General features: G+C 42.0%; 1 protein-coding gene across 1 annotated transcript; it reads left to right on the forward strand.

Annotated features, from left to right (window-relative positions):
* The first annotated feature begins 1,943 nt into the window (after positions 1-1,943).
* LOC145980839 (uncharacterized) lies at positions 1,944-4,469 on the forward strand. The gene has a single exon (XM_083113926.1). The coding sequence runs from the start codon at positions 1,944-1,946 to the stop codon at positions 4,467-4,469; it is 2,526 nt and encodes an 841-aa protein (XP_082970052.1).
* The last annotated feature ends 8,018 nt before the right edge of the window (positions 4,470-12,487 follow it).

The raw sequence follows: 12,487 nt of genomic DNA on the forward strand, positions 1-12,487 counted from the left end.
TCGTTGTTGCTAGGAAATATGTACGCGGTGCATATTAAAGTGCAGTTTTTTTTTTTATTATTTTATTTTAAACTGTATGTCCAAATCAATCATGGCTATGGTTATTACGATGATGTGGTTTTTTTATATATATTTATAATCCGAGTGCTACATAAACAAAATAGCCAACTTGCAACAATAAGTGTGCTAAATATAAGCGAGCTATATATAGATTTTGAAATGGTGAAAAAAGTTAAATGTAATTTATTGGTTATGTTGCCGAACTGAAATATACATATGAGTAAAGGTTACCCCTGTGCTTAACACCACGCCATGAAGGTGAAAGTGGCCCTCATCAACACACCATCTGCCAAAAATGCATTAAGCCTGTAGCAAAAACAGACCTAATTTTTCTGAGTATATGTTGGAAGAAATTTTTATTATTATTTTGGAGAACTCATACGATGTGTGAAGCTTTTTCTTTTGCAACAATCAAAATTGATGTATTTTTATCAAATTTTCCCCCTAATATTTTCTGTTTGATATTATTTTTTCCTGGTTTGAAATATAAAATACCCGATAGATGCTTCTTGCATCTTCTAGATTTACTATTTATATAAAACCCACCCTTATTATATAATTATACAGAAACATAAAATGGAAATTTTTGATTACTCCCCCTTTTTTTTTAGGATTGCTATGTGAAAAATTGTATATAAATAAACAAGGATACAATGGCCCCCAAAATTGCGTGCTCGACATGTGGAAAAATAATTTCAAAATCAAATATATCCTACCATCGGAAAAGATGCAACCCAAGTAAGGAGAAGCGGACCACTACAGAGGCTACAATGGAGTGCAAGAACTGTAATATGGCTATTACAAAATCGCATATGGCAAGGCATCATAAAATATGTGGGGGGGGATCAAGCCAGTGGCAACTGGGGAGAAAGCGTAAACTGGAAGCCCCCCAACCACATAGTCCGAACAAAAAGCCAAGGAGTGAGACACGAATCACTCTAGAGAGGGGTTTTGATATTTCGTACGATGCTGATGAAGGTTGTGATTTAAACACCTTCTTGAGAGAAATCAAAAAGGATGTCATCAATAAGGTGCGAGAATTTTTGTTGAGCTTCTCGATCAAACTGTCTTTAATATTCAGCGGTATTTACGAAACCTATAACAAAACCCATAACGAAATACATACTTTCCATCACTATTCTGGCCATCCGATCCCATTGCATGCTGCCGATGATGTAAACTTAAATACTGTCATCGAAAATTTGTATGAGGTGTTGCTGGCAAAACACGAAGCATTCGAAGGGAGGGGCTCAGGGTGGAAACTTTGTTTATTGCCCGAGTTCTCATCTTGTCACCTAGAAGTCAAGGTGGCCAAGTACAAGCCTCTTCGTGGAAATAGTTACGTCAAGCTACCCTTATGGATACAAAACAAAAAAGCAGTGATCAATATCAAAAATAATGATAATCAATGTTTTTTATGGTGTATTATTGCTGCTCACCATCTTCCAAACAATAACCGGAATAAATTATACAACTATAACAAACCGGAATACCTCAAAAAATTTGAACCAATGATGGCTGGCATTGAATACCCTGTTACTTTGGATAGCATCGATTGTTTTGAGAGGCAATGCAACTCGAAGATTGCTGTAAATGTTTTTACATATGATTCTCCAAATAACATATATACTCTTCGAGTTAGCAAAATAGTAGACAGGCAGAAGGTTATTCGCCTTTTATTAATTAAAAATAAAAATGTGTACCACTATTGCCTTATAAATGATTTACCAAAACTTGTTGCAAGGCAAATTACAAAGCATGAGGGCAAAATCCAAATATGCGATTGTTGTCTTGCAATATTTTATGGGAGACGACAGTCGCCTGATCTTGAGCTGCAAAAGCACATGGTGCGATGTGCCAAACATGCAGTTGCAACAATAAAAATGCCAAAGCATTTAGATGTAATGAAATTTTGGAAACTGAAAGCACTGTTGAAGCATCCTGTGGTGCTCTATGCAGATTTTGAAAGCCTGCTTAAATTACCAACATCTACTAAAGCAGGTCCCAAGTCTGTTCATATCAGCCACCACACTCCGTGTAGCTTTGCCCTGCTACCAGTTTATGCATACCCCCATAGTATGACCAACATGCCAAAGTTTAAGTTGTATTTTGGTGCGAGTGCCCCTAAAGTATTCATTGAAACTCTTATAGAGTTTACAAAACAACTTACCAAGCTTCTTGACCTTAAAGTACCAATGCCACCACCCACACCACAACAAGAGGAAGAACATAATCGTGCTACCATCTGCGAAATTTGTGAGTGTGCTTTCACTGAAAATAATTGGAAAGTTTACCATCATAATCATTGGAGTGGGGAGGTCGTCAGCGTCAGTGTTTGTAACAAATGCAACTTGCAGATCAAGGTTTTAAGTTTTGTACCAGTTTTGATACATAACTTAAAAGGTTACGATGCGCATTTGTTTGTAAAGGAACTTGGTTGTGATTCCGAACGCATTAATATCATCCCTCAAACAAAGGAAAAATACATTTCATTCAGCAAGTGGGTGAGAGTAGAGGGAAGAAAAAATCTGGTCGAGATTCGATTCCTGGACAGCTACCAGTTTTTACCATCGAGCTTAGCAGGATTAGCTGAACAGTTGACCGAGAATGAGCTCGTAGAAACCAAACGCTTGTTTGAAAATAAGCATCTCAACCTCCTGAAACAAAAATCCATATACCCATACGAGTATATGGATAATTTTGGAAAGTTTAACGAGCTACAACTTCCGCCACGGGAAGTTTTTTGTAGTCGCCTAACAAATAGCACCTGCTCAGTAGACGACTACCAGCATGCAAAAAAAGTTTTCGAGGCTTTTGGATGCCGGAATATGCGAGATTACCATGATGTATATTTAAAACTCGACACAACCTTGTTGGCTGATGTCTTCGAGTCCCACAGACGCAGATGCATAAGTACACATGGGTTGGATCCTGCATATAGTTACACTACCCCCGGTTGGTCCTGGGAAGCAATGCTAAAAAGTACAAAAGTGAAGATTGGCCTCATCAGTAATATAGACCATCACCTTTTTATCGAGGATGCCATTCGAGGAGGCATTGTCCAAGCACCACTCAGATACATCAAGGCCAATAACAAGTACATGCCCAACTACAACCCCAACACCCCTTCAACATTCATATCCTACATTGATATGAACAATTTATATGGATGGGCCATGTCTCAATTCTTGCCTATTGGAGATTACATGTGGATGGAGGAAGACGAACTTGCGAATCGTGAATTTCTGAAATGGCCTGCTGATCATTCGTGTGGGTGTTTTCTTGAAGTTGATCTCGAGTATCCTCACCAACTTCACGACAAGCATCATGGTTTTGCTATGGCACCACAGATGGAAGTTCCTCCTGGTGGTAAAAATGACAAGAAGCTCATGTTAACATTTCACAACAAACAGAACTATGTGCTACATTATCGATTATTGCAATTTTATTTGCAACAAGGATTGATTTTGAAGCGAGTCCACAAGGCTTTGAAGTTTACACAGAAGAAGTGGTTGGAGCCTTACATCAGTGACAATACACAAAGCCGGGCACGAGCCACGTCAGCTGCTGATAAAGACCACTACAAGTTGCTAAATAACAGCATTTTTGGCAAAACAATGGAGCAGGTTCGAAATCGAATTAACTGCGATCTGGTATCTAATCCTCGGAAATGCGAGAAGTTAATCGCCGATCCTTTCTATAAAAATTTTACAAGATTTACTGATGACCTAATGTTAATCGAGAGGGGGAAGAAGCAAGTAACACTCGATAAGCCAATAGCTGTTGGAGCCACGGTCCTAGAACTGTCCAAACTTGCCATGTATTGCTTCCATTACGAAGTTATGCAACCTCATTTTCAAGATCGCATTCAAGTAGCATACATGGACACAGATAGCTTCGTTTATTGTATTAGGACCGAGGATCTGTTTGAAGATTACAGAATATTAGCTGAGCACTTTGACTTCTCCAACTACTCAGAAGATTCCCTCGAGAAGTACAAGCTGTCTGGCATCCAGAACGAGATGACAGTGGGGAAAATGAAAGATGAGGCCAGAGGAAGAATCATTGCAGAGTTTGTGGCCCTCAGAGCAAAAATGTACTGTATTAGATTTGTGGACGAGTCCAAGGAGATAAAAAAGGCAAAAGGAGTAGGACGAAGTGTTGTTTCACAGTTCGACATAGAGCTATACAAGAAATGTTTGTTTGAGAAGAAGCAGATCACAAGAAAAGAACATCGCATAGTTAGCCACCTCCATGAGGTGCATACGGATGCTATCGATAAGGTGGCACTTGATGCTGCGGACAACAAACTTTGTGTGCTTCCATGTAACGAGCACACTATGGAATGGGGTCATCATCAGCTTAATACATCTTCTCCAGCATGTTATGCGAACCATACCAAATCTTAAAAAAGTACATCAAATTATTAGGTTTTTATTGATGATTTTAATAAAAAAATCAACACATGTAACAAAAAATTGCAAATTTTCAACGGAACTAATTCCTCGCCGTGTCCTACGGGGCGAAAAGAGGGCATACGCAGAGCCAAAGGGGAAGTTCCTTTGTGCGCTCAAGTATGATTATTTCTAAATGCAACGATGTTTAATTTTATTAATATTTTCAGATTATTGTGAGGATTGTGGAAGCTGTATTGTTAGAAGATCAATAGCCATTTCTCACACACCCTGGAGGTTAATAGGAATCTAATATTTGGACCTACGGTCAGTATAATTTTTTTCTTGCACCTAAAACTGTTCAGTCACTCTTTCATTCTTGACATCATACACAAATGTTTTCTCTGCAATAAGAATGGCGCTGCACAAAGTATCTGCAGGCAAGGCGTCGTGGAACTCGCATACGATCTTTATGTTGGTACGATCGTTGACAACCACCTGCTTTCTCTTAGATGTGTTGATGACGAACATGGGTCTGCGAGCTATGAACTCGTTGGGATTGTAGTACACGTCCACATTGCCGGAGGTCACTCTTTTGTAAGCTGTGTACGCCTCGTAAAGTTTCAGGTAATCGTTGTTTGTAATGTTTAGGTTGTAGTTCTCGCGTGGGAAAACTTCATTCCTACCATTTTTGAGGTAAATATTCTTAATTTTGCAATTGTCAAACTGGCTAGAATCTTTCTCTTGGTTGTTGTCCTTCCCTGTCTGGAAGAGCACAACTGCAAACTCTGGCATATCGTACCGGATGCTGTTGAACTGCGTAGTAACATCAAATTCAAAATGGTTGCCAGAAGCAGGTTTCTGCACACACTGGTAGCCGTAAAACTGGATGGGCACTTGGGGGTTCTTCAAGATGTCGGCTTTGTACTTGAGACCGTAATTAGATTCGTATTCTACCACAGGCATGCGCAGCTCCATGGACTGGATGACGCACTTGGCAGCGTCGGGTAGTGTGTTGGCAAGTGCTGTACCGTCTGCACCCAAGGTGCTGTAACGCATCAGCACATCGTTGTCGTTGGCGCTTCTGCGAAAAGTGACGCGTAAACCACCCTTCCACATAATCTCCGTATAGTCGGAGAAAAAGCCTGGAAGCAAGCGCATGGGAAACAGTACTGTGTGGCTTTGAGTTTTGATTTTTGTACCTGCTTCGAATCCCCCTGCCTGGTAGTATGCTGCATCGGTCTTGGAGAGCTTCAGTGTTGCCACAGCTGTAGAAGTAATCCCGGGGTAGTCAACCCTATCGATGACGGTGCCATGCTTTCTAACTTCCACTTGCGAGAACAGATGCGGTACAAAATTGTCCACAAGTTTTAAATTTGCATTGGCGTTAAATGCTTCCCCGCTGTCTCTCTTCACCACATCAAACTTGATATACAAATCAGCTCTGTGAGGGTGAATGAACCCATCCCCGACGTCCACATCGTATTCAATCTCCCTGTTCGGTTCGTTCAAATTGGCGAACGTGCGACGATTGGGTGGGAAGGACTGCAACTCGTAACTTTCGATTTGCTCCATGATTGTTATTTATTATACGTTAATCTCCACGACGGCGGTGGTAGTAGCTCCGGCAAAATTCACCACCTCCCCCTTCTCGTTTGTCACTGCCAATTCTATGTTGTCTATGCGATTACGAGATATGGGGAAGTATATCGGTGGTGAGGGTGTGTATATAATCGGTTCCATGAATTCAGAGTTTGGTTTGAACGTAGCGATGATACCTGTCTGCTTGTGGCTGCCTGGGATGCCATCCGAGGATTTGGTGATCATGCCTTCTGCCACGTTGCAATGTATGTTCAGAGTCTCGATGGCTAGAAATTTAGGAATGTTGGCACCGATGTGCTTGATGCCAGGTTCGAGCTTTGTGTTGTCCTCGAATCCCAGAAGCTCTCCAACAGTGCCTAGGTCTACTGTTTCCGTAGCAGACACAATTTCAACTCTGTGAGTTACAGAATTTTGAGATAGCAGTATATTTCTTGGCAATTGGGCTTGCAAGGTAGACAGATTGTACTGTCCTGGCGTGATAACTATTTTTTCATTTCCAACAGTAATTTTGTTATTGTGCTCCGTGACATTGGGTATCAGGTACATGCTGTAGAATGCACGAAGAGCAATAGATTTAGGATAGATGATGTCGTCATGCAACGCGAGTTTCAAGACCGAAGTCTCGCTGGTGAGATGGAACACTCCCATGGTGTTTTAGGTACCACAATGCTTTCTGAAAATGCTCCACTGAGGGGTTATTTATTTTAGACATGTATGCGAGAACGGAAAGGCATAGGTGGCCGCAATTAACATCGGTGAAACCCTGGATGCGTTCGTCATTGTAGTAGAGGTTGGCAACACTGAGATACTTCACCAACCTGGCAGGCGGTGTGCCACCAAACGAATCGAAAACAAATGCATTGTCATCGTCAATTTTGAGGTAGCATATCCAATGTGTACCAGGATTTTTGTAACTGTCCAGGTTGACCACGCCATACTCCTTTTTCTTCACAGCAGAGGGTAGAGAATCGGACATGAAAACACCCCTAAAGTTCCTTATTCCCAACAGTTCGATCAGAGATTCAATATCGAAGTTGGACAGGGCTTCTTTTTTTTTTATATTTCTTCAAAGCATCGAGGTTGTTTTTTCGCTTTTTGGTCACACCTTTCCCCTTCTTCTCCATAGCCAGGTTGTGACGTTTCTGTTCTTCCAGCTCGGCCTTGTTCTTCTTTGCATCGATGACGGTTTTGGCGATAGCGGCACTGCCTCCAGCCAAGCTGCCCACTGCACCCAAAGCTGCCAAGATGGCCGGAATGCTGAATATGAAACCTCCAATCTTCTGCTGCTTCCGCGAATGCTGCAACTTTTTCAATTGTGGAGTGCTGAGCAGCAATTTCATTCCGTGTCCTTTGGACAAGCATGAACGTTTCTTCTTGAGTTGTTTCTTGGTGAGTAACCCATCGAGGGCACCCAGCGTTTTCAGATTCGAATATGGTATCTGGTACACGACGCCCTTGGGCTTCATGATGTATTTTTTTTTTTACGATATGTTATTTTATATATGTTCCGAGATTTTTTTGTTTCTCCCTTGTATAATTTTTTTACGGTATGTTATTTATATATACTTTGTAGCTATTAAACAAATTCGATTATGTGCTTTGTTTTCTTACCAAGAAGTTCTTTTGTCCCCTTGTACACGATTCGAGTTGTGTTCTCGATTAAAATGGATAGCTTCTCGTCGGATAACATGCTAGCGTATCGATCTGGTAAAAATAGACTGTATTGTCCGTTGAGCAACAGACGTACTTTAGGACCAAACTGGGTTGCAACAATTGAACCAGAAGTTATTGCATAAGGTTTGTCCACTTCCAATTCCTGAATTTTTATATATTCGACTGACAAATTTAGCATTTGTTTTAATGCCTGGACGTCACTAATTTTTTCACTCATATCGAAGAAATATTTTTTTTGGTCTCGTAGATTTTTTTACAGTGTGTTATTTATAGAAAAAAATTTCGGCATTGCCTAATGCGATCAAGTGATCGATGATCCTGCTGGTTTCAGCATTTGAAGCATACCAGTCGTCTGTATATCGTCTCCTCCCCTGTCTCCACTCGTGAAGTTCGTCCATCTTATCAGCCAATTTTTCATCAGCAGCCCGAAAAAAAAAAGCATAGGGGGAAGAAGAAGATTTTACACCGCTTATTTTTCTCAGATGATCCAGAAGTAGCATTTCACAGGGCAAGCGAAATTGTGGTGTTATTTTAACTAAATCAATAAGCTTTTTAACATCCTCGTGACTATCGTCGAAAGTAAATGTAAATATTTTGTATAACACTTCTGTTGGTAAGTCTGTAGACATTTTTTTACTGTATGTTATTTAATTACAGCCCCCACCCCAATTTTTGTTTTGTATTCATGGCAATGGTCGTGCCCAATGCTGCAACCCGTTCACCCAGCGAGGCGTCTCTGCTGACGAGTCTCCCGAACGCGGCATGCTCCAATTTTCTATCAGCATCGTGACGCGCATCTAAATTCGTATATGTGTTGTAAGCAATATCGTGATCCTTGCATGCAGCATCCAGCAGATTTACCCCTTTGTCTCCTCTCTCCAGTCGCCGTTCCAGTTTGGTACCCGGTCCGCAGTATTGGTAACCTGGTAGGTGCATCTCGAAGGGTAGCTTGTTGATGATGTCGTTCACGAGACCTCGACCCTCGGCCACATTCCAGAATTTGGGAGGCAGGGTGTTGATGATTTTGATAAGGTAACCTATACCTTTGTTGTCGTTGACAATAAAGTTGCTAAGCTTGGTGCTAATCATGTCCATGATGCCCACCTTCTCGTTGTGGAAGTTGCGATTGCCTGCATTTTCTTCGCCTGCGATAACCAGCAATCGATCTACAAGCTTCCTTACGTCGTCTACCCAAACAAACTCTTTAGGTAGGGTATTGTAGAGTTTGACACCGCTGCCAGTCTTGAGCTGGTTCCATATTGGCTTGATGAGGTTCCTGTATTTTTCTCCACTGCTTGATTTTACGCGATTCTGTGTTGCATCGTTGTTTTGGTACAGGGCATCCGTCATGATTAAAATTTCTGTGTAACTTTGGTAATCCTCGTCTGTGTAATCTTTAGGTTGCTTTTTGGTGATAAGTTCCCACAGGCCCACAGTGCCAGGATACCTAGTCCAGCTGTTCTTCTCACCCAAATTAATTTTCACGTCGTCACCTTCGAACGTAACTTTTGACTTTCCAATTTTCCAAACCACACCCTCGTTAGGTTCCACAAAGGGGTACAATCCAAACACCTCGTCCTTTTCAAATTTCCCGGTGCTCAGGTAATCTCTCGCCAACGGACCTAATTCAACTACCTTGTCCGAAGAGGTACTGCCTAGAACCTGACGTCTCAGAGGTGCAGCTCCAAGTTCGAACGGGGTAGTGTGAATACTGGATATCGGTGTAGGCACAGCATAATTTCGAGCAGCAAGTGGCACGAGCTCGTTGATTAAATCTTTGTTTTGCTCGGTAACATCTTTGATGTCTTTACCTAGTCCACTTATAGCATCAATAATAGGTTGGTCCTGTCGCTTTTTCTCTTCGTAAATTCCGCGATTCTCTGATTTCCAACCCCTGAAGCGTTTGGCCAGGTAGTCGCGCAGCTTCAGGTTGTCGTCTGCGAGTTTGCGTTTCATCATTTGTTATTTATAATACGTCAAGACGTTTCTTGTAACGTCGCAACGTTTAGAAAGTTGTTTATTTTGTTTCTGTATTTTCCGTCATTGGGTTTCCTCGTCATGTCTATCGTGGCGAATCCGAAATCATTTTGATTCCAGCATGAAGAGCAAAATTTGGAAAACTGATTGTAGTTCATGTCCCCGCCTACATAATCATCGTAAGCATGTTTTAAATTGGTGTGGTCTTGACGAAACAAGCAAATAAAATTAGCGTTGTCTCGGAGAAGCTGCTTGGGAATTTTAGAAAAAGTCTGAGCAAGGTAGAAGCAGTCCATGCCTCTGTGCCGCCCCTGTGTAAAAAAATTGCGAATTTCGTTATGGTTCTCCAGGATGACATCGTCGAAGACCACCACCGAATTTTCATGGCAGCAGTCTAGTGGCATTACTTCGGAGGCAAAAGTAGCTATGCTCAGCCCTTCGTACAGTTTTGTCAGCTGTTGATATTTTGCTTGCTCCAAACTTTTGGAAAAAACATACAAGTGCCTGTTCTTCCAATCTAACCAGTCGGGGGCAAGAAGAAAATTATCAATAAGTAAAGTTGTTTTCCCACACCCTGAAGGTCCGACAATAAGGCAGCGAATGTTGTCCGGCAACAGTTCGCCGTTTTTCCTAGCCTGACGCTCCGGGGGAAAATCTGGCAGTCGCCTCACCACATCCCAAGCACCCGTTACACAATCACCTCGTTTGCGTCGATCCAACTTTTTTCCTCGAGTCCCAACCATTTCACCAACAGTTTGTCACCTTTTCTACGTAATACTTTTTCGATAAGATACGTATTGGGGTATTTTGTTTTAGAGAGTTCCTCCTCGTAGAATCGCCCTTTCAAAATTTCGTCGCGATTATCTTTTATTATATACGTGTGACGGTTACCGGGTAACAATCGAGCAACAGTGAAAAGTTCCGTACTCCAGTTTTTGGTAAAGCCTTTTTCAAACATGCGCTTAAATTTACTAATTCTTACTTGGTCTCCAATTTTGAATTTCGGTTTTTTGTTAGTGGGCCGGTACTTGGGGCAATAAACAGTAGAGATCAATTGTGCCTCATCAGACTTGCTGACATCGGCAGGCTTCATACGTATCGTGCTATGCAAACTGTGATTATAGTTGTTTACGAGTTCCGGAAGCACATTGACCCACTTGTGGTTACCTTGAAGCGTGAATCGTTTCCACATGCGTGTTTTGAGAGTACGGTTAAAACGTTCCACTATGCTGGCTTTGATGTGACTGAAAGTCGAGTAATGTTGAATATTTTGCTTCTGAACAAACTGTTGAAATATCGAGTTGTAAAATTCCTTTCCGTTATCCGTTTGAAGAAATCGAGGTCGCCTGCCACTTTCATTGAAAATAGTTTTGAATGCTTCCATTACGCACACACCTGTTTTAGCCTTGAGGGGCAAAGCCCACGCAAATTTTGAAAATGTATCTATAACAGTAAGAAGATACTTGTATCCTTTGTTGATTTTATGTAAATTTTTTAGGTTGCCGCTACTCATTTCCACAAGGTCAGCCTGCCAAAGGTCATCCACGCCTTTGGTCACCACCGCCAGTCGTTTGTAGTTTCGTCGTGCAGGTTTATGCAGCTCGTTCACGATACCCTGCCTAGACATGGCGCGAAAATAAGAATATAGCCTGGATGGGATTTCTGGCTGCAGACAATGCTGGGTTTTCTATATACAGCTTGTCACCTATTTCTATGTCGATAATTTGAGTGGCATCTTCGGCATAGGCAGTCTCGCGACTTTCGGGGTGTGTGAAATCGACCAGCTCAACTCCTCTTATTTTAGGCTCATCGCCAATGTTCGTCACGGTCATGATTGGGTAGTGGGTTGCGTGAGGCAAAGACCAGTAGGAAACCTTGACGAACTGAAGTGTGCCAGCGAGAAAAAATTGATGATAGGCTTTTGCAGGAGTCAACATGTAGAGTTTGTAACCTGGATTGAAAGGGGAGGAGAACTCTCTGTTTGGTATGCTGTACAGTTCGATGACAATCGTAGACTTGAGATTGTCGATGCTGGCATTTAGAGTGTTTACGTTGGTTCGAACCTCAGTCTCCACATCCTCCAATCTGCCATTCACCGATTCCAGGTGTTCCTCGATAGCATGAACAACAGTGTCATAGTTTGGTTTGATCTTTACATCGACAATAAGGCTCTTGAATTTTTCATTTAAGTCATGTAGTTGGGTGCTGAAATTAGCTATAGTCGATTCCTGACTTGCCTCGATACTCCCAATTTGCTCTTTCACGCTGGCAATAATCTGCTGCAGGTTTTCTACAAGCGTCAACTTGGAGCTCTGTATTACAAGGTCGTGGACCTGCGTTCTAATTTCCGCAAACAATTCATGCAGCTCGGTGATGTTCTGGTTGGTAGGTAAAGTCGCGACAGACCCCCGTATCGATTCAATTTCGGATTGGATGTTTTTGATGTCGTCGGATTTGAGTATTCGGTTGAGAGTTCTCTTCACGCTTTTCAGTTCCTGAGAGGTAGGCAGGGTGGCCACCGTGTTTTGGAGCGATTCCAAAGCTTTTTTCACCGCGTCCAACTCGGAGGCATCGGCAGCAGCACGTATGCCTTCTTGCAGTTGCGTTATGTCATCCTGGGTGGGGGTAGATTGCTGCAGGGTTTCCAACTTAGTCTGTATGTCGTCGATCAAGTGATGGAAATGAGACAACTCGGATTCTGCATTCAGATTTTCCAGTTTGGCAATTTGCTGTTGGACGTTGGCCAGTGTATCCCTGATGCCCGGCAGTTTGGTTTCCAG

The sequence above is a fragment of the Lepisma saccharinum genome, chromosome 28, assembly GCF_977018435.1.
Source record: "Lepisma saccharinum chromosome 28, izLepSacc3.1, whole genome shotgun sequence".
NCBI lineage: Eukaryota > Metazoa > Arthropoda > Insecta > Zygentoma > Lepismatidae > Lepisma > Lepisma saccharinum.

Bases quoted from the DNA above. Each gene is read 5' to 3' on its own strand.
- LOC145980839 (XM_083113926.1), top strand. From the start codon at position 1,944: ATGCCAAAGCATTTAGATGTAATGAAATTTTGGAAACTGAAAGCACTG.